The 25,919-nt window shown below is 46.1% G+C and overlaps 1 protein-coding gene across 8 annotated transcripts in view; it reads left to right on the forward strand.

Annotated features, from left to right (window-relative positions):
- Window positions 1-25,919, forward strand: part of VAV1 (vav guanine nucleotide exchange factor 1) — an 89,918-nt gene that overhangs the window by 38,944 nt on the left and 25,055 nt on the right. For all 8 annotated transcript variants that reach the window (XR_014520779.1, XM_083482963.1, XM_083482959.1 and 5 more), the window contains 7 exons: window positions 865-960; window positions 1,558-1,626; window positions 7,808-7,911; window positions 8,604-8,703; window positions 17,174-17,269; window positions 17,768-17,836; window positions 20,748-20,834. Coding sequence is in view for 7 of the 8 variants with exons in the window: in XM_083482963.1 (XP_083339089.1) it covers window positions 865-960; window positions 1,558-1,626; window positions 7,808-7,911; window positions 8,604-8,703; window positions 17,174-17,269; window positions 17,768-17,836; window positions 20,748-20,834 (621 nt within the window). In the remaining variant the exon portion in view is untranslated. The remainder of the gene's footprint in view (window positions 1-864; window positions 961-1,557; window positions 1,627-7,807; window positions 7,912-8,603; window positions 8,704-17,173; window positions 17,270-17,767; window positions 17,837-20,747; window positions 20,835-25,919) is intronic.

The raw sequence follows: 25,919 nt of genomic DNA on the forward strand, positions 1-25,919 counted from the left end.
CGCATCCTGAAGTGAACGCAACCCGCGTCTGCACGTGCGTGGGTCACAATTCGCTGTGCATGCGCGTGACGTCATTTTGAGCGTCTGCGCATGCGCAAGCAGCAAAACCCAGAAGTAACGCGTTCCATTACTTCCGGGTCGCCGTGGAGTGTAACCTGAAAATGCTCAAACCTGAAGCATATTTAACCCGAGGTATGACTACTGCTGCCGGATCCACCCACCATCAGAATAAAGTCATTGTGCAGTCCGTCAAAGAAAGACTTTGCATGGACTTTTGTGGACGGTTGAGTCTAGTTGAATCCAACTATGGGGTGAGGCACTCATCTCTGCTTTCAGACCGATTTATCTATCAGATTTATCTCTCAGACACAGCAAGCATTTTACCATCTGCAACTTGTTCATCTTCACAGCAGCCCTGTAGAGTAGTCCCTAGTCGCCATTTTAGAAAGATTAAATAAAAGCGAACGAGTCAGTGTTATTCCTGTTTTATTTATTTCTTGTTGATTTATTAAATTTATCATGAAAAGATCTCAGGGCAATTGACAGAATAAAATACAAGATAATGAAACCAAAACAACAAAACAATAACCCCCTCTTCCCCCAGACACATTTAAAAGGCTGTAGAATATTAATCAGCCTAAGGCCTGGTCGAAGAGAAATGTTTTACCTGGCGTCTAAAAGTATATAATGAAGGCACCAGGCAAACCTCCCTTTTTAACACCTGACCCATTAACATAGTTAACATCATTAGGGCGGCCTAGTGAGTGATGCATTTGAACCCGAGTCCAGGGCCCAGGCTTCATCCACTGACCCACAGCAACTCATCTGATAACATGGTTCCCAAATGTGTTGTATGTTTTGCAGCAGCGGATGACTGAACTGGACAAGAGGAAATGTTGCCTTCAGGAGATCCAACAGACGGAGGAGAAATACACAAGCACACTAGAATCTATCCACCAGGTACTTATGCCACTGCCGCCTCCTCCCTTCTCGCAGCAGTTCAGGTAGCTGAATTTCTCTTTGCCCCACATTCAGGCCTTATTCGAGGCCACAGAAGCAGCACCTCCCTGTCTGGTTGTCTTCCTCTTTCTTGCTTTTTGCAACTCACCAGGCGATGTTGTCGTGCTGTGAGTTTCCTCGCTCCTGCCAGCGGTTGTGGGTGACGTGGAGCAGGGCCAGAGAAACTCACTCAGCCAGATGGCGTCAGGTCACAAATTGAGTTGCACCAGTGATTATGGGAGTTGGAAGGAGATGTTAAAATGGGCCTGAGGTTTTTGGCGGCAGCTGCTCACCATGTCTTCATTACTTAGTTCTACCCTTTGTTTGTAGCGACAAAGAAGGGGGAGCGTGGCCCTCAGCCTGATAGACTGAGAGAAGGATCCCTCCCCACAGTGGCATCTTCCTCTGCTCACAGCATGTATAGTGCTAAACTGGGCATGCATAAATTTCTCCCCAGTACTGTATGGTATATTCACCCCCCCATCAGCCAATGTGCATCTTGCTGCCTTGAATTGTGCTTGTTATTGGATCATTTCAACCAGGTTGTGCTCTTTCCAGCATTTCATGAAACCTCTGCAGCTGTTTCTGCAACCACAGGACCTGGAGAATATTTTTATTAACATTGAGGTAAGAATCTAATCTTTCAGGCACATTGCTTTTTTAAGTACTCCTCCAGCCGCTCTAGATATATTAAGTGCCCCAAGTTACTGTTGTCCATTGTCAAAGTGCTAAAATTACCATATTGACCTGAATATAAGCCTCACTTTCTCCAAATTCTGACCGTGAAAAGTTAAAGTACGGCTTCAATTAACGACGTTACAAAAATCAGCTTTTACGATATCGCTGCTGACAAAGATATACGGTAAAATGGAATGGGTGTGAGTGCCTGCGGAATTTTAAGGGAGCAGCTTATATTCGAGTATTATCTTTTTCCCCCCCCCTTGAATTTTAAAGGTGTGGCTTATATTCGAGCCAATACGGTAGGTTGGTTTAACATAGCAACCAGTTTGTGACCGAAGCCGTGGTGGCTTTTAGTAGTGATGCTGCCAAAGTCATAATTCCCTAGCTCAGGATGTGAACCTCTATGACTTATGTGAGATCTGGGACACCATAGTTCTTCTCTGTCTCAGATTGTAAAAAACAAGTTTCTTTTTCCGCCAATTTTTTTTATTAATTTTCCAAATTTGTAACAGAAATAACATGCAAAACACACTAAAGAAAACACATTACAATACAAAAAAGACAAATAAAAACACTTATTACTTCTAACCTAATTTAACTTTCATTGTTAACTGACTTCCTCAAATCCCCCCTAACTGAATTTCATTGTATCACCTTGTAACAGTTCTCCAAAATCATGTTTCTTATAAAATTAACTCCTTCAATTTACTACCCTCTTCTCTTTTATTGGTATTCTTATCCTTAATTTTTACAATTCATTCTTAATCTAATCCTAAACCTATTTGATACTTCCAAGTGATTTCTAATTATCTTATATTACAATATTTGGCTAAATATTCTTTAAATTTCTTCCAATCTTCTTGATATTCCTCTTCCTTCTGGTCGCGGATTCTTCCAGTCAGGTCAGCCAGCTCCAAAAAGTCTACCATCTTCATCTGCCATTCTTCTATTGTTGGTATCTCTTGCGATTTCCAATTTCTGGCTAGTAAAAGTCTTGCTGCTGTAGTGACATACAAAAACAATCTAACATCTTTTTGGGCATAAAAAACAAGTTTCTTAATTCCCTCCTAACTCCTCAGACACTTTTCCTTCCCTTCACTGGTCTTAACCACATTTTCCTTTTGCCCCGTGTTTCCTAGGCACAGGTCCGTGCTTTAAAGCTCTGTGTCTGTGCGCTCCCCCCCCCCTTCTTCCTCTTTTTTGCCCTGGTTCTTTCCACACACAAAAAATGTTCCTAATTCTGAATTGGAACAAAAGGCAATTTGTGTTTTCAGAGGATTGACGTTTGCCTGCAGTAAAGAGCAGGTTTTCATGGGGAAAGTGCTGAGGGAAAAGAAAAAGTGCTTAGACAGAGTGCTATAAAGCACAGGCCTGTGCCTAGAAACATGGCAAGAAAGGAAGTCTAGATGAGCCCATGGTTACCTTGTTGTTGTTGTCACTTAGTCGTTTAGTCGTGTCCGACTCTTCGTGACCCCATGGACCAGAGCACGCCAGGCACTCCCGTCTTCTACTGCCTCCCGCAGTTTGGTCAAACTCATGCTGGTAGCTTCAAGAACACTGTCCCACCATCTCGTCCTCTGTCGTCCCCTTCTCCTTGTGCCCTCCATCTTTCCCAACATCAGGGTCTTTTCCAGGGAGTCTTCTCTTCTCATGAGGTGGCCAAAGTATTGGAGCCTCAGCTTCAGGATCTGTCCCTCCAGTGAGCACTCAGGGCTGATTTCCTTCAGAATGGATAGGTTTGATCTTCTTGCAGTCCATGGGACTCTCAAGTGTCTCCTCCAGCACCATAATTCAAAAGCATCAATTCTTCAGCGATCAGCCTTCTTTATGGTCCAGCTCTCACTTCCATACATCACTACTGGGAAAACCATAGCTTTAACTATACGGACCTTTGTTGGCAAGGTGATGTCTCTGCTTTTTAAGATGCTGTCTAGGTTTGTCATCGCTTTTCTCCCAAGAAGCAGGCATCTTTTAATTTCGTGGCTGCTGTCACCATCTGCAGAAGTGGGTATATCTTTCTCTTTTCATCCTATGTAATTTTTGCATGTTTTTACTCATAGTTCCATTCATTCACACACAAGGGCAGCAGGTGGCACTGTGGTCTAAACCACTAAGCCTCTTGGGCTTGTCAGTCGGAAGGTTGGCAATTCGAATCCGTGAGCTCCCATTGCTCTGTCCCAGCTCCTGCCAACCTAGCAGTTTGAAAGCACACCAGCGCAAGTAGATAAAAAGGTACCGCTGTGGCAGGAAGGTAAATGGCGTTTCTGTGTGCTCTGGTTTCCGTCATGGTGCTCCATTGCGCCAGAAGCAGTTTAGTCATGCTGGCCACATGACCCGGAAAGCTGTCTGTGGACAAACACTGGCTCCCTTGGCCTGAAGCGAAATAAGTGCCACACCCCATAATGTTGAGGTTCAGGGAATCCTATCCCTCCCCCGGGCGCAGCCAAAAAAGCAGATAAACAAGAAGAGTTCTTACCACACAATTTATTCAGTATTCACAGAGAGAGACAAAGGAATGTAGTCCCTATTCAGTAATGACATTACTCCAAGTAAAGCTCAGCCCCCTCCATCTCTTTTATCCTCCGTCATCCATGCGCCAGCTGATCTGGGCTTTCTGCCTCTGAGCTTTCTGTCCTACTCTCCTTGTCCTGGGAGAGGGGGGCTCAGGAATGCTGTCCAAAGACACCAAGTCTGTCAGCTGTCTCTCCCCTAGTGTTTCTTCCTCCTGCTGTTCCTCTCCCAATATTTCCCAGCTTTCCTCCTCTGCAGTCTCTGAACTATGCCCTTCTGCAAACCACTGTTCTAAATCTATACAGTCCTCCTGTTCTTGTGAAGGTTCAGGAGAAGGGGCGCACAGTCCCCATCATTCCTCCTCAGTCCAGCCCGACACATAGTCACCTTTGACTGGACTTAACCATACCTTTTACCTTACGATTCCCACATAACTTTGTAATCAAAATTCTTAGGTAATTTTGTATTTTAATATGCATATTTTCTCTTGAAATATCTTTTTCAATGGAGGTGGGTGTTATACATTTGCTGAGCACTGTATAATAACATTTAGAGGAGCATAAAGTCTGTGGTATACCTAAGTTCTGATCCAAAGCTTCTGAAAGGTCCAGGTCAGGACATTTCACAGAAGATTTTGCAAAGAGCTAATTCAGCCCAGCAGTGGTGGCTGCTATGGCTCCAGTATTTTTAGAAGTGCTAAGGTAGGAGCATGTAATCTGAGACAGGACCCCTTACATATCACAGAGGATACTTCAATGCAGTTTCTGGATATATAGTGAAGATTTTAGTTCCACCACACATGCATTCTAATAGCACATCTGCTAATAGCACTAAAGAAGGTGCTTTGACCAATCACGAAAAAGAGAACAGTAAAGTTTTTTAAATCAATTTTAATAAGTTGTTCTTATAAACACACACATCCCGCTAATTAAACAAAGTAAAATCGTTTTGTGACTGGATAGCAGCCCATTTCACTTTGAACCAATGCAGCCCATCTCCCACTTCTACCTTGTCTGCCGGACTTGTGCAAATGCATTGGTTTTCCAGAAACGCCCTGGAACTGAAAAACGCCCACCTAGCTGTGATGGCAGCGTGCACCTAAAAGCATGAATATTTGCCTACTTTACTGTAAGCCAGGTAGCCTCAGGACTGTAAGCCAGGTAGCCTCAGGACAGATTGTTTATTTCACTGCAGTCATCTCCATCTTGCAAGGCTACATATTTGAGTTCGCTTGTGGCCTAGACTTCCTTCCTCTGCTAGGTCCTCTGTAATATTTCATGCAAAAGGGTATGTGCATATATGTGTCGTTTCTTCTCCAGCCAGAATGACTCACTTGTAAAGTTAAGTCACTCATTCCGGCAAGAGTTTTTCTGCTTGATCATCATTTCTGAACGCAGTAGAGACTGAAGCCATGATGTTGGGATCCTACCCAAGTCACAGTTGCCTCTGGTTTCCTTGTCCTTCCACAGCCAACAGCTCCCCAACTACAGAGGCACAGCCAGGCATGCATGAGGTAGCAAATAGCTTGGGTCCAGTTTGTTGATAACACAGGGTTTGGGGGGACTGCATAGCCTAGGGGACAAGCAGAGTTTTGTTTTGTTTTGGCTTTTAAAAACACCTCCATCTCCGCACCCAGCCTGTTTCTCCGACAGTAAATGTAGAAAATTTTCAGATGGGTGAGCTGGCCCTGCATGTAAAGACGCGAGTGAGGGCAGCATGGGAATAGTTCGGAATTGTTTTAATCTTTCGAACGTTTTGAATCTTTAAGAGTTTAATCTTTCACGAGTTTTGAAAGTTATTTATGGTATTATATTTTAAGATGAACATAGTTTTGAAAAGATAAACAAGGAGCTAAAATAGGATTTACAGTTGCCATCTGTGAGAAACTCAGTTTGATCTGATGAAGCACGAAACAGGATGCAACCCAGGAAACCTCGTTGAAAGTGCTTGCAGAAATTGTTGTCGTTGTTGCAATTGTTACATAACACTGGCCATCACTTATCATTGCATATATGTGTTCATTTTCATAGAATCATAGAATCATAGAATCATAGAGTTGGAAGAGACCACAAGGGCCATCGAGTCCAACCCCCTGCCAAGCAGGAAACACCATCAGAGCACTCCTGACATATGGCTGTCAAGCCTCTGCTTAAAGACCTCCAAAGGAGGAGACTCCACCACACTCCTTGGCAGCAAATTCCACTGTCGAACAGCTCTTACTGTCAGGAAGTTCTTCCTAATGTTTAGGTGGAATCTTCTTTCTTGTAGTTTGGATCCATTGCTCCGTGTCCGCTTCTCTGGAGCAGCAGAAAACAACCTTTCTCCCTCCTCTATGTGACATCCTTTTATATATTTGAACATGGCTATCATATCACCCCTTAACCTCCTCTTCTCCAGGCTAAACATGCCCAGCTCCCTTAGCCGTTCCTCATAAGGCATCGTTTCCAGGCCTTTGACCATTTTGGTTGCCCTCCTCTGGACACGTTCCAGTTTTTCAGTGTCCTTCTTGAATTGTGGTGCCCAGAACTGGACACAGTACTCCAGGTGAGGTCTGACCAGAGCAGAATACAGTGGCACTATTACTTCCCTTGATCTAGATGCTATACTCCTATTGATGCAGCCCAGAATTGCATTGGCTTTTTTAGCTGCCGCGTCACACTGTTGGCTCAATTTTACATTGTGAAAGTTTGTCAACTTATCAATCACTTTCATACTGTTTTCATTGTTTTTGGGGTTCCTCTGATTTTGTCCTGGGTGCCTTTTTCCTCCTAAAAACCCATAACTGCAGACTGCCCACTAAAAATCAGCAGTGTGCGTATGTGCGTGCGTGTGACATATTTAAAGTTGTTGAGGGATGGAGCCTACCTAATTTCACACAGAATGGAGTTCTGTAAATCTGGGGCCAACACCAAAAAGGTAAACGTATATAATAACAACAACTGGAACCTTGTCTTTACAAAGTTTCACACAAAACTTTTCCATAGCAATTACTGGCTTTAGCAGCAGACTATATAACTTTCACATGGATCATAGTGGGATCAGCTCTATAAGAAATATTTATCAGTAAGAATGGAAGAAGCAACCCTTTCCTAAATTATTTTGCAGTTTCCCTGTGAACCTGAATAAATGTAATGTTTGCACAAAGTTCAAAAAAAACCCAGAATGGCCCCAATCAGTGTCCTCTTAGAGTCGTACCTTGGTTGTCGAACGTAATCTGTTCTGGAAGTCTGGTCAACTTCTGAAAACATTCAACAACGAAGGTGTGTCTTCCAATTGGCTGCAGGAGCTTCCTGCAGCCAATCGGAAGCTGCTTAAGCCGTGTCAGACGTTTGGCTTCCAAAGAATGTTCGCAAACTAGAACACTTCCATGTTTGTGGCGTTTGGGAGCCAGAATGTTCGACTCACAAGGCATTTGGGATCCAAGGTACGACTGTATTCCCTTTTTCAGTCCTCCTACAACTGTGGTGTTGGAGACTGCATTGTTCCCTGGGTGTCTGCCGTGATTCTACGGAGCTCTGAAAACCATGACCACTGTTTTGAGTATAGATTCTCCTACAGAGTCCTTGTTCTTTGGTTAACTCATTCTTCTCTATACTCCGTTTTCCTCCTGCATCAGGAACTTTTGAAAGTTCATCGGTGCTTTCTGGTGGATCTGAAGAGCGCCCTATCTTTTAGCAACTCTCAGAACCTTTACCAGGTGTTCATCAAGTACAAGGAGAGGTGAGTTCCCCTCCCAGCATGATTGCGTGTGCCCAATAATATTGTGGCCTCAGGCAAAACCCTGGTTAAAGGCAAGTCCTGGATTCTTCAACCTAAACCCATGCAGCACCTCCCCTGAACAATGTTTGGATGCAGTTCATGCCCAGGTGAAGGGGAAGAGGTTGAGTAGGAGGAATGGTGTGGAGATCGCCCAACCCCTTCTCCTGAAGCTTCCAGAGAAAAGGAAGGCAGTGTTGAATTACAGCAGTGGTTTGAGGAAGGTCACAGCTCAGAGACAGGTGAACAGAAGAGTTGGGAGGTGTTGGGAGAAGAGAAGGGGGAGACAGAGACAGACACGTTATCACTGGAGAGTATTTCTGACCCTCCTTCTTCCAGAACACAGCGTTCATTGTTGGTGCAAGAGCAAAGGACTCTAGAGACAATTATCCCCAAGCGGCCACCATAAGGGGAGCTGCAGTTGCTAGGAAGGGAAGGGGGAGGAGCTCAGTTGGAGCAACGCCATTAACGGGACACAAACTGCATTCCTGGTCTCTCGCCATGTTGATAAACTCCTTAGTAAGAACTCTTCCTTGTTTTTCTCTGCTTCTTGCTGCCACCAGGGGAGGGATAGACTTCCCCGAAGCCTGACACCAGGTGTCTGCCCAAAGCTCACTGGACCTCCATTCACACCAGCTTCTTCTGCTTGCCTGCAGGTTCTTGCTCTATGGTCGGTACTGCAGCCAGGTGGAATCCGCCACAAAGCACTTAGACCAGGTGGCCAATACCAGTGTGGATGTACGCATGAGACTAGAGGTGAGGAAACTGCTCTTTGACATTCATGTGCTGGACTCCCACCATATACCAGCTTGCTGCTAAACTTTCTTATCCATGGATCCCAGCAGTAGAGATTACTGTTTTCCTCAGCCTGTTCCAATTGTATTATGACGTGATGTCTTCTGTGTTTGGGACCTCACGTTATAGGACACATGCCACAACTAGGCAGCGCAATGGTATTAAAATGTAGTGCTGTAAATCACCCGGCTTAAAACTGAAACCCTAATAATAAAACAGCCAATCCAATCCAGGGCAGAGTTAGGCACAGGGGCACCAACTATATATATATTTTTTTTTTTTTTTAAAGATTTTTATTAGTTTTACAAATTTTTAAGAAAAACAAACAAACACTAAAAATGACAAACATACACGTATAGTTTCAAACATATTTTCATAAACCTCTTTTCTTGGACTTCCCCATACCCCCCCTCTCTGCATCCCAATGTCCATAGTTCAACTAGCAACTCCCAATTGTTACTTTCCAATCTCAATCATCTTAGTCCTCTTTTATAGTCTAACCTTATATCCCTGTACCCCTTTGTCTCTGAAAACCACGACATTTTAGCATTCATTAAGTTTATAGTAGTCCTTAAGGTAGCTTTTAAATTTTCTCCATTCTTCTTCCACCGTCTCTTTTCGTTGATCACGGATTCTGCCTGTCATCTCGGCCAGTGTCATATAGTCCATCACTTTCATCTGCCATTCTTCCAAAGTGGGTAAATCTTGTGTCTTCCAATACTTTGCGATGAGTATTCTTGCTGCTGTTGTGGCATACATGAAAAAAGCTCTATCTTTCTTTGTCACCAGTTGGCCGACAATGCCCAAGAGAAAGGCCTCTGGTTTTTTAGGAAAGGTACATTTAAGTACCTTTTTCATTTCATTATAGATCGTTTCCCAGAAGGCCTTAATCTTCGGGCATGTCCACCAAAGGTGATAAAAGGTACCTTCAGTCTCTTTACACTTCCAACATTTGTTATCGGGCAAATGATAGATTTTTGCCAGCTTGACTGGGGTCAGGTACCACCTGTATACCATTTTCATAATGTTTTCCTTTAAGGCATTACATGCCGTAAATTTTATACCGGTGTTCCATAACCATTCCCAGTCAGCTGACATAATGTTATGTCCAACATCCTGAGCCCACTTAATCATAGCCGATTTAACTGTTTCATCCTGTGTGTTCCATTTCAACAACAAATTGTACATTCTAGATAAATTCTTAGTATTGGGTTCTAACAGTTCGGTTTCTAATTTTGATTTTTCCACCTGGAAACCGACTTTCCTGTCCTGTTTAAAAAATTCCATTATTTGACGATATTGGAACCAATTTTCTACTTTATGCTTCAATTTCTCCTGACTTTGTAGTTTGAACTTATCTCCATCCTGTTCTAAGATTTCCCAATACTTCGGCCATCCGACCTCCATATTGAGTTTCTTCACTGCTTTAGCCTCCACTGGTGACACCCATCTAGGGGTTTTGTTTTCCAATAGATCTTTATATCTTATCCAAACATTAATCAATGCTTTTCTGACAATGTGATTTTTAAAGGCACTGTTAACCTTATCATACCAAAGATATGCATGCCAACCAAAAGCATTATTGAAACCTTCCAGATCCAAAATGTCCGTGTTCTCGAGGAGCATCCATTCTCTGAGCCAGCAAAAAGCTGCTGCCTCATAGTACAATTTCAGGTCCGGCAGGGCAAAACCCCCTCTTTCTTTGGCATCTGTCAATATTTTAAATTTAATTCGGGGCTTTTTGCCCTGCCAGACAAATTTCGAAATGTCTTTGTGCCACCTCTTGAAACATTCCATCTTGTCAATAATCTGCAAGGTCTGAAACAGAAATAACATTCTAGGCAATACATTCATTTTGATTACTGCAATTCGGCCTAACATTGACAGTTTCAAATTTGACCATATTTCTAAATCTTTTTTGATTTCTGACCAACATTTTTCATAATTGTCCTTATACAAATTCTGATTCTTAGATGTTAAATAAACCCCTAGGTACTTAACCTTCTTGACCACAGTCAAACCTGTTTCCTCTTGAAATTTCTCCTTTTCCATATCTGTTAGGTTTTTCCCTAAAACTTTGGTTTTTTGCTTGTTCAACTTAAATCCAGCTACCTGGCCAAACTGTTGTATTATTTCTAATACTTTTTTCGTACTAGTGTTTGGCTCTTGCAAAGTCAATACTAGGTCATCTGCGAACGCTCTTAACTTATAATGTTTAGCTCCGACCTGCACACCTTTGACCTGCTGGTCATTTCTTATCATGTTCAGCAACACCTCCAGAACTGAAATAAAAAGTAATGGGGAAATCGGGCACCCCTGTCGTGTTCCTTTTTCTATCTTAAGTTCCTCAGTCACAACATTGTTTACAATCAATTTAGCTTTTTGTTCAGAATATATTGCAGCCATACCATTCTCAAAACCCCGGCCTACCCCCATCCCATGAAGATTCTTCTTCATAAAACTCCAAGAAATATTGTCAAAGGCTTTCTCCGCATCCACAAAGATCAATACTGCTTTAGTGTTTATATTCACCTCTAGCTTTTCCAGAATGTCTATTACATTCCTTACATTGTCTGCCAGGTGTCTTTTAGGGAGAAAGCCTGCTTGGTCCTTATGAATCTTCTCCATCAAAACTCTTTTAAATCTTTTTGCCAAAATGTCTGCAAAAATTTTGTAATCCACATTAAGAAGTGATATTGGGCGGTAGTTCTTGAGTTGGGTCTTTTCAGTCTCTGACTTTGGTATGAGTGAAATATATGCCTCTTTCCACGATTCAGGCGCCCTTTTTCCCTCAAGGATCTCATTGCAAACTTCTTTTAGTGGTTGAGTCAACCATTCCTTCAGCGATTTGTAGTATCTAGAAGTCAGTCCATCCGGTCCCGGAGATTTGCCCAATTGCATATTCTGAATGGCAGCCTCTATCTCTTGTTCTGAGATTCTCTGGTTTAAGTCCATCTTACTTTGATGAGAGATGTTTTGTAGTCCATATTTTCCCAGGAATTTGTCTATATCTTCTTCATTTTGCGGGCCTTGAGTGTAGAGTTTTTTGAAATAACTTAAAAAGCAATTTCTGATTTCATTGGGTTTAGATATATTCTTTCCATCCACCTCAAGGCTTGTAACTGTATTTAGTTTCTGCCTTTTCTTCATTTGCCATGCCAAAAGTTTACCACATTTGTTTGCTGATTCAAAGGTCTTTTGCTTCATTTGCCTTATCTTCCATTCAATCTCTTGGTTCATCAATTCCATATATTGTGTTTGATATAGCTTGATCTCTCTTAAAATGTCTTGAGACTTTGGTTTTGTTCTTAATTTCCTCTCTCCTTCCTTTATCATTTCCAAAATCTTCTCTTTTTTCTCATTTTGTTTTTTCCTCTTTATTGAATTTTGTTGAATCAAAAATCCTCTCATAACCGCTTTGCTTGCATCCCAGATCACTCTTTTCTCCACGTCGGTCCTCAAATTTATTTCAAAATAGTCTTTTAGAGTCTTTTGGGCCTTCGTGAGAATCTCCTTATCACGAAAGAGGGTGTCATTCATTCTCCATCTAAATTGACCAGTTATTGTAAGTTTCATCTCCATCTTCACGGCGTTATGGTCGGAGCAAGTTTTTGGGCAGATTTCCACTTTCTTAATCTTTGGAGCCATTCCACTAGTAACCCAGATTTGGTCGATTCTGGTCCAGGTCATCATTGCTTGGGAGAAAAAGGTTCCCTCTCTCTCCAGAGGGTTCCTTGTTCTCCAAATGTCTATCAAGTCCATGTTTTCAGTCATTTCGAAAAAAGTCTTAGGGAGTCTCCCTTCTTTGGTGACTGTTAGTCTTTGTGCCTTGTCCATATTAGTGGAGACCACGCCATTCATGTCTCCCATGATTATCATATTGTAATCCAGATAATCCATCAACGTTTCATGAAGTCTCTTGAAGAAGTCGGATTTGCCTTCATTTGGTGCATAAATTCCAACAACTAAAAATTTTTCTCCTTGTACTTGTATCTCCACAGCCAGATATCTCCCTTGTTCATCTTTGAATATCATTTTTGGAGCCCATTTCTCTTTCACATATATTACAACTCCTCTCTTCTTAACTTTGTCGGATGAAATAAATTCTTGTCCTAACCTTTTGTTTGTAAGTAATCTCCTATGGGCTCTGGTTATGTGAGTTTCTTGTAAGCATATCAAGTCCAGTTGTTCTCTATTTAATACATGAAATACTTGTCTTCTCTTCAAAGGCCCATTGAGCCCATTACAATTCCAACTAAGGAATTGCAGCGCCATCTTGCTATTTTTCTAAGGCTCCTCCAACAGCTCCCAGTTGTTGCTCTTCTTCTGATGGTGGTAGTTTTTGTCCAAACGAGAGATTCAGGATGTCCAACGCTCTCCTCTGTTCTGCGAGTACGTCCACAGTCCCCTTCTGTAGATCCTCCTGGTGTCTTGCCAAAAATTTGTCTTTATCTTGAATTGTCTTTATTTTCACCTTGTTTGCCTTGTAATCAAATGACAGCCCTTGTGGGAATTCCCACCTGAAGCGGATAGAGTTTTTCTTTAATAAAAGGGCTAAGTCCTTATAAAAGTTTCTTAAGTCCAGAATGTATTTTGGGATGTCTTTAAAGATCTGTACAGCTGAGTTTCCAATTTGCAAGGCCTTTTCAAAATGTAGTCCCAATATTTTGTCTCTTTCCTCCTTGGATCTGAGTGTGATCAAACAGTCTCTCGGGGTCTTTCTGTTTTGCTTTTTGCCCAATCTAAAGGCAGTCGTAATTTTGAATTCGTCTTCCTGGAGGTCCCAACAGTCCACAAACTCCCGTGTCAAGTATTCCACAAGGTTGTCTCCTTCATTCTCCGGAATCAGTCTTATTTTTAAATTTCTCTCTTTCCTCTGTAACTCCCACAAGGCCAAAGTTGCATCATGCTCATAGACCTTCTTAGCGATCGGCTCTAATTTCTCCTGTGTCTCTCCCGCAGTAGCTTTGGCGTCTTCGGCAATTTGGCGCATAGTGGCGTTTTCCTCCACCAATTTATTTATAGATTCTGTATTCTGATTTAATCTTGCTGAAATTTCTGTTAGTTTTAGTGTATTCTCTGAAGTCTGTTTTGTCAGAGACTCCAGAGTTTGGTTTATCTTGAGCAGGGCATCTGTCACAGCTTCCATAGAGACGGCTGCTCCTTTGTCTTGTCCTGTTGTTCCTGTTGATCCAACTGTTGCGCCTGAGATTGAGCCTCTTTTCTTTACCTGTAGCTGCTGCAGCTGTTGTTGTTGTTGCTTGGTTTTGGCTCTTGTGACTATCTCTTCTTGTGCGCCACTCATGTCAAGGTCAGTTCCCACGGGATTTATTCTCCCTTGGAAAATTCCACTGTCTTAGGCCGTGCCGGGCCTCACTTTGTCCTCTAGAGGGAGCAAATCAAAATGGCCATAGAACAAAGTTTCCAAGTATAGAAACAAAGGAGACTGTCCAGAATGTAAAAAGGGAGGTTAACACAGTCAAAGTCAGTATTACTAAAAACTTGTTACTTCAGATTGCCACAGTTTGCCACAGTTGCCCAATTTATGCTACTTCTTCTTATATTGTCCAGTAGTCAGGCACTGTGGAAACTTTGTATCAAGGTATCACTTCACAGGGAAAAGTCAGTTCAATGTGGTACAAAGGCAGACCGTTTCGTTTTCAAATAGATGAGACAGCAGAGGTTTTTTTACTTCCAACAGATCATGCAGTTATTGTTCAAATTCACCTCCCCTCTGCCCTGCTAGCTAGAGGGGAGATCAAAGGGTCTAAATGTCCGGTTAAGCTGATCAAAGAGCAGGTTTAAACGGATGCAGGTTTAAAGCTCCGTTGCTTTCACTTTCATGCAGTCGGGGGGAGGCAGACTTCCTTTGTTTAGATCTCCCCCGTTTTTAGCCCAATTTTTAAAATTTAAAGGGTCCCGATTATATTTCAGCTCTTACTCACGGGGATTCAGTCCAAATTTTCTTTTCAGGAAGGAATCGGCGCTCTCCGCTTATGGCGACGCGGCTTCACTTCGCAGGCTGGGTAGCGACTCTCAGCACCGCGCTCACTCCCGATGTCGATCCGTAGCCTTTAAAAAGGCTCTTTCACGGTACCGGGGGGCGCAAAGGTGCCCACCGAGTCTCCTTGTTCTCAGGCTTCAGCGCCTGGGATTTTAGGGGTCCCCCGCTTGCCGTAGCGGGTAAGACCCGAACTTGCGAAGCAGTCCTTCTCCGGAGCTCGGAGGTAGGACCGCCATTAAGCGCTGGCACCGACCGGAAGTCTCCCAGGGGCACCAACTATAGGGGGGCCCGGGCACCCATAAAAATTTCGTTGTGGGTGCTCAGCACCCACATTGCAGTGCCCCCGCCTCAACTTCCGGTGCCTCACAAAGCACCGGAAGTGATGTCTGAGTCCTCAGAGATGCTGTCCAAAGCCTTGCAAGACCTCAGAACCTGACTTCTGGTGCCATCATGGTGTCGCAACATGACATCATGACGATGTCGCAACGTGACATCATGATGATGTCACGGCATGACCATGTCATCATGGTGCAGCCTGGGGCCACAGTCGGTGCCCCTGGTTAAGTACACCTAAGCCCATTGGTTTCAGTAGTTCTAGGTGCTCCTAGCTCTGCAATGGATGAAAACAAAAGTATTATGCAATGACAATATCTACGTTTTAACATTTGATTTGCTATGGTAGCAAACTGGAAGCTGGGCTCTAGACCATTCTTTGTAAGCCACATTTAACCTATTGAACTGAAAAGCAGACCTCCTAAAATCAGTGGCTTGTTACGGATGCTGGCTGTTGACCCCTTGCTAAAGAAAAGGCCTGCAAGTGAGTACAGATGTTAAGAAGGCATCCTTTTCTGTTCCACCCCATGTTTGTCACACTCAGTGCAGTTTCTGCCCTGCCTCCCCTCATCTTCTGCCAAAACTACATTGTACATCCCACTGTCCACTGTGACAAAATTGAGACTCCCGTAATTTATGTGAATTACGTTTTCAGTTCATTATTCCACCCCACTCATTTCAGTGTAAAGGAAACACAATGCTAATAAGGGCCAGGAGGGGGAAGTGATCTGTTATGACTGTTCGTGGACTGAAGCAACAACAGTGAATACCAGTTGCATGGTTTTCCACTCCGGGACAGAAAAGCCATTTCCGCTCTGTTCCCATCTTTCTCAGAATCCTCCGTTCACTCTAGTAGCAGATCGGCCAGGATTTAATAACAACAAAAAATTAAATGGACATTGACAGTGAAGTACAGTGGTACCTCAGGTTAAGTACTTAATTCGTTCCGGAGGTCCGTTCTTAACCTGAAACTGTTCTTAACCTGAAGCACCACTTTAGCTAATGGGGCCTCCTGCTGCTGCCACGCCGCCAGAGCAAGATTTCTGTTCTCATCCTGAAGCAAAGTTCTTAACCTGAAGCACTATTTCTGGGTTAGCAGAGTGTGTAACCTGAAGCGTATGTAACCCGAGGTACCACTGTTATCCCTTCAGATAACACTTTTGAGTGGAAAGGGGCAAGGAAATTGCTTAGGGCTTGTCTACACTTCAGTTTGTCCTGCCTCTTTCCCCTGGGGTTTTTTGCAGATGTACATGTGTTCCAATTCGGTGCTAAAGAGTGGGTTTTCCTGGGGAATGCAATGGGACAAGCCAAAAACCTCTCGGACTCCTGCTTTCTACGGGCAAGCATAAGTGTGGATGAGCCCTAAGTCACATTCAGCAGTTTGAATGTGAAAGAGAGAGATGGAAATTCTCAGGTGTCAAAAAAGGTTATTTATGTACGCCGCTACGGCGGCCTGTTTTTTGTTAGCCCCAAAATGGGAAATGAGTGAGGTCCCAACCAAAGAAGAATGGCAACTCAAACTGTTGGAATATGTGCAGCTTGCCGATCTAACTTACAGAATAAGAGAACAAGAAGAAAATTTGTTTGAAGAAGATTGGAAAATGTTCATTGAATATATGGGGGGTAATTGTGTACACTTGAAAACATTGGCAGCATTATGATAAATTCAACAGTGTCAATAAGTTTTGATGGAAGTAACAATGGAATACTGAATGGTTTAGTTTATATAAAATATGCAGGGATTTATGCTATGCAAAATGAAGCACGGAAAGAGAAGAAGGGAAGTCATTGATATTTTAAGGTTGTCTAAATGAATATTCTAAATTGTAAAACATAAAATTTATATATATATATATATATATATATATATATATATATATATATAGGAGAGAGCTAGATTTACCATAGCTGAACCTGGGATCCCACTTTCAGAGGCACATAACTCACCCTCTGGGCATTCGGTGTAGGATGAATCAATCCCAGTTTTTAGGAATCTCCTTATTTCCAATAGTCTGCTTGTATATATGTGAACAAAGCAAGCGTTACGAACAGTGCTGTTTTTCTAGAACTTTGCTCCAATTTTCTGCCTTTTAGGAATGTTCGCAACGAGCCAATAATGGGCGGTTCAGCCTGCGAGACCTCCTCATGGTACCCATGCAGCGGGTCCTGAAATATCATCTGCTTCTGCAGGTAACAAACATTGATCAGATTATGTAACGCCAGGGAGAAGGAAAAGGAAGGGGAATGTTGCTTCTGTGCAGCCTCCGTTCATTTTGACCAAGCTCATGCTGGATAAATTCCAGTTAGAGTGAGCCAATTCTAGGGTTCTTTCTGCCTCTATATCAGGAAGGTGTTTAAAGCATAGTGAGTGAAAGAAGGCAAGCTGGGAGCCAAGAACCCTATTGTTTGTTTGTTTAGGCAAGACATCCCCATCTCTGGGACTCCTATTTATAAGCTCCTGCCGTAGGAAAAGTGAGCTTCCTGGAACGTGAGTTTCCTCTTTGTGCTGATGTAATTCGAAATTCTGCACTGGACTCAGCAACTCTTTACTGGCAAAAAGTATCGGTTTCAGCTCTCAGTAATGATGCTGACATATGAATGTTAGCACGTAGTGAAGATTACTTTGGCTATTTTATCTCCCAAATGCAGAAGTTTGCTCATTTTTCTCTGCCTCCTCCCTCCCGCCAGGAGCTGACCAAATACACAGTGGACCCAACAGAAAAGGAGAATCTGCGGCTTGCGCTAGATGCTATGCGGGTGAGACATATTCTAGGGCTAGGCAGATTCTAGGGAATGTATCGTGTTTGCAGCCTTAGAATTTCTGGGGTCCCGTGACAAAGGGAGGCTGTACACCCATCTAGGCCACCTGAGGATATTTGCTTGTGTATCTGTCAGTTGGGTGGGGGAGTGGTTTTGGCAAATCAGCTGGGTGGGACTTCAGGGACTCCCATGGCCATAATCTGAATTCTAGGAGAGAATCTTTCTCAGCCCTGATGCTTGAGATAGAATTTGAAATGTTGAGCATTAAAGCCGAGTATTTTTATTTTATTTTATTTTATCTGCATACAAAGCATGTACTAGTGCAGGTCTCTTATTCCATCTCTTATTCTGGTGTATAGCAAGCAACAGAATATGGTGGAACCTAGACCTGGTGGGGCACCTAGGGGGTCACATGTGGGGTGCCTGGCTTCCCAAACTCTTCCCGTGTAATGTTGTTGTAGTACTAAGTCAACCACTCTGCGGCTTGTTTCCCAGTTCAATTAAGGGAGGTTCTCAGTGCAACTTACTCTCATGTAAATGGACAGAAGACTGCAGGCAGCATACATCACTCACTAAAATCAACAAAAGCCACAATAACAAATGTTGGAGATGTAAATCACAAGTGGGAACCTTCTTTCATATGTGGTGGTTGTGCCCAGGAATTTAAAAAGTCTGGGGCACAATCAACGAAGAAATGAAAAAACTATTAAAATTCACATTTCCCAAAAATCCAGAAGCATTCCTTCTTGGGATTTTAACCACCGATATCCCAAAAGAAAGAACAATATTATTTCTATACGCAGTAATGGTAGCCAAGTGCTGGAAAAGTGAACAGATCCCTACTAGAGAAGAATGGGAATTAAAGTTAAACGAGTATTTGGAACTTGCAAAAATGACCGAATCATTAAGGAATAAACCAATCGATGTAGTCCAAAAGGAGTGGGAATGTGACAAGGCTCAACAAGCAAAATTTGGTTGGGGCTAGAATAAATCCGTAAATAGAAAAAATGTTTCCTTATACCAAGATGAGGACATGAATTGAAATACAGGAAGAAACCGTATCAGATAGATAGAATGAATCGTGGTGAAGTAGATGGAAGTCAAAAATAAACAGAATAACAAAAGAGATCTATTCCAAAAGGGAAAGTACTGTATTTTTCGCTCTATAAGACGCACCAGACAATAAGACGCACATAGTTTTTGGAGGAGGAAAACAAGAAAAAAAATATTCTGAATCTCAGAAGCCAGAACAGCAAGAGGGATTGCTGAAAGCAGCAATCCCTCTTGCTGTTCTGGCTTCTGAGATAGCTGTGCAGCCTGCATTCGCTCCATAAGACGCATACACATTTCCCCTTACTTTTTAGGAGGGAAAAAGTGAGTCTTATAGAGCAAAAAATACGGTACTTTGAGAATTGATGCTTTGGAGTAGTATTGTATAGTTAATTTCATTTCATTTTTGTTCATGATTTTATTTTTGGTTTTTTTGTTGTTTTTTCTTTGCTTTGTTTCTTTGTTTTCTGTAGATTTGTTTGTTATGTCTAGTCTTGTTTGTATTTGCACAAAACTCAATAAAAAATTGGGGGGGGGATTATAGCAATTACCCCAGTGTCATATAGTTAGCTTCATGGCTGAGTAAAGTTTTGAATCCGGGTCTTCCAGGCCCTAACCCAATAGCCTTACCATTAAACCTGTATACAGAGTACCTCTATAAATTACAATGCAATATAAATTACCCCAGCATACTTTTATTTCTTGGAGCTCTTCCAGTCATTGATGCACATGAGGGGGAAGAATTGCAGTGGCGCTGGAATGAGGGAGTAGGACGGGTGAGGGAACCTTGGGATGGTGATGGCAGCAACCTGCAGGTGTGGCCTACCTGCTGCAAAGTGGCGCCACCACAACAGACATCTTGCTTCTTTCTGTGTATGTTCTCATTTACTGTATATTTTAATCTCCAAAAGCTTGCTTACTTGCATGTTAGACCCATGGAATACAATGGGACTTACTCCCAGGTAAATGTGCTTAGGTTTTCAGCCCCAATGTAGACTTGTCTGCGGGTTCCAACCAACTGGAAAATCTTGACAGGGGTTCCTGATTTATTCAAAATACTAAAATTAGTGGAGGACAGAATTCAGGATTGTGAGTCTGGGATCTACCTTCTGTTTTACCAGAGTCCCAAGAGCCACCAACTACAGACATACATTTAGGGTTCATCCACACTTCTGCTTCTGCCATGCCTAGAAAGAACAGGTCTCATCAGTTTTCCGTTTGACCCACACTTTCTCAGTACAGATCCGAGCTGTTTTCCCCTACCCCACTCCTTTCCAAGGGAAAACCTGCTCTTTAGTGATCAATTGGAACAAATGGCAATGCAGGGAAAACTCAACCTGCTGTTTGCTCCGATTGAATGCTGATTGAACAGTGATTTTCCCCAAGGGAAAGCAGTGGGACAAGAGGAATTCCAGATAAGCCCTTAGTGTGAAAGAACATGGGAAACTGAGAAGAGCTTACAATCTTTCTACACGAGGTTCCATTCATAGTTTCCGCAAGCTTTCTTAAATTCAGTTGTCACATTTCCAAAGGGTGTGTGCCATTTGCTATTGTGAAACAAGCGGAAGTCGGAAATTCTTGGCAATTGACTAAAATCTTCCAGAGACCTACCGATAGATTCCAGTTTACCTCCTGCCCTGCGCCAAACCATTTGTATGAACACAGGCCTACCTTACAGAGTTGTGAGTGCTTACAAGAATAAAACTATGATGAAAGGTACGACTCCTCAGAACATTGCCAAAAGGGGTTTGTTGCATTGTTGTTGTTGTTTAACTCTCACTTACCTCTTTGATCTTTGGCAAGTACGCCAACCGATCATTTCTTTTCGAATAACGGATCTCATTATTTCCTGCTTTAGGATCTGGCTCAATGTGTGAATGAAGTCAAGAGGGACAATGAAACACTGAAACAAATCACTAATTTCCAGCTCTCCATTGAGAACTTGGTGAGTGTTGCGGCAAGAGATTTTGCCTACCTTCTCTTGTTTTTTATAAGGTATTTCGACTCCAGCATGTATCTTCCTATCCATTGAAAAATATAAATTTGTACTTTTGTGCTGGTCCCGGGGGTAAGGTACCGTGAGTGTAGCAGAGTCCACACGAAGCGGGGCGAGGTCCGATGCAGAGAGACGGGCGGGGAACAGGAACGCTGGAACAGAAGGCTGAGCAGGTAACAGGAACACCGGATGGTCGGGAACAGGAGGCCGAGCAGGGAACAGGAGTACTGGATAGTCAGGAACAGGAAGCCGATCAGGGAACAGGAGTACCGGTTAGTCAGGAACAGGAGGCCGAGCAAGGATCAGGATCACAGGAAGGTCCGAAGCCAACAACGACGTTGCTCCCGCAACCTGGGGCCGGGCTGACTGGGCTTTTATCCTCTTCTAAGGCCAGGGGCGGTCCCGGCCCCCAGGAGCCCCGCCTCCTCTGGCCTTAAGGCGAGCACTCCTCCTGGGGGCAACTAGTTCCCTTCGCCTCTCTGCCCTAAGCCTCTGCAGATCGGGAGAGGCCGAAGGGTTACTGGGCCCTGGAGGAGGCTCACCTGTGGCTATTGAGTCATCAGGCCCCTCTGGGGCCAGGAGGACTTCACCTGGGCCCAGCTCCTGCTGCACTGCCACAGGTGCAGGCTCTTCAGCCTCTAGGCCTTGCCCCAGTTCAGCCGGCCCTGGAGGCGGGGACTCCTGTGCAGGCTGGGATTCCTCTGTTTCATCCTCCAAATCGGAATCCCAGGCCATCACACCATCCCCCCTCCCAGGCCCCCCCCCTCAACCGAGGGTCCGGACCCGGCTTGCCGGGGTACGTCGCATGGAACTCTCGGAGGCAGGCAGGTGCGTGGACGTTGGCTGCTGGTTCCCAGGAACGGTCCTCCGGTCCGTACCCCTTCCAGTCAATGAGATACTGTAGCTTTCCCCTGCGGTATCGGGAGTCCAGGATGCGTTCCACCTCGTACTCAGGCTCTCCCCGAACCAACACTGGCTGCGGTTGGGGACGGTTCGGGTGGAACTCGTCGGGTGGGGCCACAGGACTCAAAAGGGACCTGTGGAAGACCGGGTGAACCTTCAGGGTTGCGGGTAACCGGAGACGGAATGCCACAGGAGAGACTTGGTCCACGATAGGGAACGGGCCGGTGAAGCGGGCGTCCAACTTCCGCGAAGGTCGAGAGGGGTGGAGATGGCGAGTGGAGAGCCAAACCAGGTCACCGACGCGAAGTTCCGGCCCCACCTGGCGGTGGCGGTCGGCCTGGGCTTTGTACGCTTCCTTGGCCTGGTGCAGTTGCTCCACCAAAAGCTGTTGCTGGGACTGGAGCTCCTGAAGCCACTCCGTCACTGCCGGGACCGCGGATGCCGGCAGCACCTCTGGAAACAGCCGTGGATGATAACCATAGCTGGCCTGGAACGGGGTCTGCTGGGTGGACGCATTCACCACGTTGTTATAGGCAAACTCCGCCAATGCCAGGTGGTCGACCCAGTCATCCTGCTGGTAGCTGCAGTAACACCGGAGGTACTGCTCTAGCACCGCGTTCGCCCGTTCCGTCTGGCCATCGGTCTGTGGGTGGTAGGCTGACGAGAGGCAGACCTCTGTCCCGAGGGTCTGGTGTAATGCTCGCCAGAACCGGGATGTGAACTGAACGCCCCGGTCGGACACCACGCGCTCAGGTAGTCCATGCAGGCGGAAGACATGCTGAAGGTACAGCTGCGCAGTTTCCTTGGCTGTGGGTACAGATGGACAGGGAGCGCAGTGTACCATCTTGGTGAAATGGTCGGAGAAAACCAGAAGGCAGGTACAGCCACGAGACGAGGGTAATTCCACTATAAAGTCCAACGAAACCGTGTGCCAAGGGCGCGGTGGAACTGGCAATGGCTGAAGTAGGCCGGGGGGTCGCCCGGTAGGACCCTTGGCGCGACGGCAGACATCACAACCAGCAACGTAGCGAGCCACGTCAGCCTTCAGGCGGGGCCACCAAAACTCCCGACTGACCAAATGGGTGGTCCGATACCGTCCAAAGTGCCCCGCTGCTGGGGCATCATGGGCCATCCGGAGAACCTCCAGCCGTAGTGGCCCTGGCGGGACGTACAGACGACCGTGGTGCAGCAGCAGGCCCTGATGCAGGACCAGCCCCGGATATTGTGGACTGGACCCTTCAGCCAGCTCCCGGAGACGATCCTGGGCCCAAGCGTCGACCCGCTGTTGTTCCCGCACCCGAACCTGCAGTGGCTGTGCCTCCTGGGTGGCCAGGAATGCAGCCGGAGGTAGAATCGTGGTGGGTTCTGCTTGCTGTACCGTGTCTGCGTTGTCTTCAGGTTTCCGGGACAGAGCATCCGCCTTCTGATTCTGAGAGCTAGGGATGTAGCGGATCCGAAACTGGAACCGGGAAAAGAACAACGCCCACCGGATCTGTCTTTGGTTCAGCTTGCGGGTGGTCTGGAGGTACTCCAGGTTCCGGTGGTCGGTTCTCACCTCCACCGGATGTCGTGCCCCCTCAAGATGGTGGCGCCAGACCTCAAAGGCTACCTTGATGGCCAGTAGTTCCCGCTCCCACACAGTATAGTTACGCTCCGCTGGGAGGAGCTGGCGGGAATAGAAGGCGCAGGGTAAAAGTGGCGCTTCCGGTCCGTGCTGCTGAGACAAGACGGCACCGAGAGCCGTACTGGAGGCGTCAGTCTCTACCACAAAGGGTCGAGAAGGATCCGGATGTTGCAAGATTGGCGCTCTCTGGAAACAGGCCTTCAACCCTTGAAACGCCTCCTCCGCCTCCTTGTCCCAGGAAAACGGCGTCTTGGGGCGCAGTAGTCGGGTCAACGGGGTGGTGCGGTGAGCATAGTCCGCAATGAAGGTTCGGTAATAGTTGGCGAACCCCAGGAAACGCTGTAGGTCCTTGCGGTTCCGAGGTGCCGCCCATTCTCGAACCGCTGCCACCTTCCCAGGATCCATCTGCACCCCACCTGGTGAGAGTCGGTGACCCAGGAAGTCCACTGACCGCTGATGAAACTCGCACTTGCTGAGCTTTGCATACAGACGATGCTCGCGCAAGCGCTGCAGCACGGTCCGGACATGGCCTTCGTGGCACGCCGGGTCACGGGAGTAAACCAGAATGTCATCCAAGTACACCACCACATACTTGTCTAGCAAGTCCTGGAACACGTGGTTGATGTACCGTTGGAACACAGCAGGCGCGTTGCACAAACCAAAGGGCATAACCAGGTATTCGAACTGTCCGTACCGGGTCCCAAATGCGGTCTTCCACTCATCCCCGGCACGGATCCGAATCAAATTGTAGGCACCCCGGAGGTCTAGCTTGGTGAACACCTGCGCCCCTTGCACCCGCTCCAGTAACTCCGAAATAAGGGGCAAAGGGTACCGGTCCGGGATGGTGATTTTGTTCAGGGCCCGGTAATCATGGCAAAGGCGGAGCTCCCCACATTTCTTTTTAACAAAGAGCACTGGCGCAGCAGTGGGCGAGGTAGAAGGCCTAATGAACCCACGCTCCAGGTTCTTGCGCAAGAAGTCCTGTAAAGCCTCGCGCTCTGGCTCGGTTAACGAGTATAAGCGACTCACCGGTAGAGGCGCTCCGGGCTGGAGGTCTATGCCACAGTCAAAGGACCGATGCGGCGGCAGCTGGTCTGCCCCCCGTTCCTCAAACACGTCGTGATAGTCCCGGTATTCAGCGGGGAGCGTTGCAGCAACCTCCTCAGTGGGCGCAGCTGCTAGCATCTCAGTCTCAGCCGGAGAACTGGGGTCTGGGAAGTGTACAGTCCGTTTGACCCAGTCAATCCGCACATTGTGAGCCTCCAGCCAGTCCATCCCAAGCACCAGGGGGAACCGGGGCATGGAGGCAATATCCAGAGTTCGCATCTCACGGTGCTGCTGGAGGCACAGGACCAGGGGCTGGGTCTCCTGAGTGACGGCACCCGAACGCAGGGGCCGGCCGTCGATTGCCTCCACCTGCACCGGTTCTGGCTTGTTCCGCAGTGGCACCCGATGCTGGGCAGCAAAAGCAGCGTCCATATAAGAGCGCATGGGTAAGAATCCATGGCCCTCCTGGAGGGTATAGATGTACCGGAACCATAAGGTGTTGTAATTCAATTGGTGCGGCCCCATTCTGTGCTGTTTGGGACCCCCGGTAGCCAGGGCCATCAGCTACTGGGGTTTGGTGGTTTCCCTGCGGCTGGCGTTTCTCAGGACAGGACCTTGCATAGTGTCCGCTTCCGCCACAATAGAGACAAAGATTCCCCTCCCGACGCCGCGACTTCTCTGCGGGGGAGAGGCGTGGCCGCACTGCCCCAAGCTGCATAGGTTCCTCCAATGACTTAGCTGGACCCGTGGGGCTGCTGGTCGACACTGGGGCCAAGAACTGGAGGTGCCGGCGGTCCCGAGCCTGACGCCGGTCCTCTAGCCGATCGTCAATCTGTAGACTCCATTGGATAAGGGTGTCTAGCGTGGTGGGGCGTTCCATCGTGGCCAGCTGGTCCAGTATCTCATCTGAAAGCCCCTCGAGATACTGGTCCCGGAGAGCCGAGTCGTTCCAGGTCAAGTCCTGTGCCAGCAGCCGGAATTCTGTGGTGTATGCGGCCACCGTGGACTTGCCCTGTCTCAACCGCCGAATCGCCCGGTTGGCTTGACTCCCTTTCTGGGGGTTGCCGAACGCGGCCTCCAAACGATTGCAAAACCCCGTATAGTCTGCCAGCAAGGTGGAGTCTTGCCTGAGTAGCGGCAACGCCCACTTGGCCGCCTGGTCCTTTAACAAACTAATCAAAAAGTGCACCTTGGTGCGGTCGTCAGGAAAGTTCCGGGCTCGCCCCTGAATATATAGCTTGGCCTGGGCCAGGAACATAGGAAAGCTGGCCGGGGCTCCATCAAATTTCTCAGGCAAAGCCACTGGGTACTTGCCAGGAGTCGGGGCGTCGGCCCCAGGAGCCGGTAGGGCTTCTAAGCGTTGCTGGAGTGCCACGACCGCGTCACTGAGCTGCTGCACGGTGTGAGTTAAGGCCTGGTTCTCCTGGGCCAAAGTCACCAGTGCAGCCGCCTGGTCCTCC

This window comes from Podarcis liolepis, assembly GCF_965112155.1.
Source record: "Podarcis liolepis genome assembly, chromosome: 17".
Classification (NCBI taxonomy): Eukaryota; Metazoa; Chordata; class Lepidosauria; order Squamata; family Lacertidae; genus Podarcis; species Podarcis liolepis.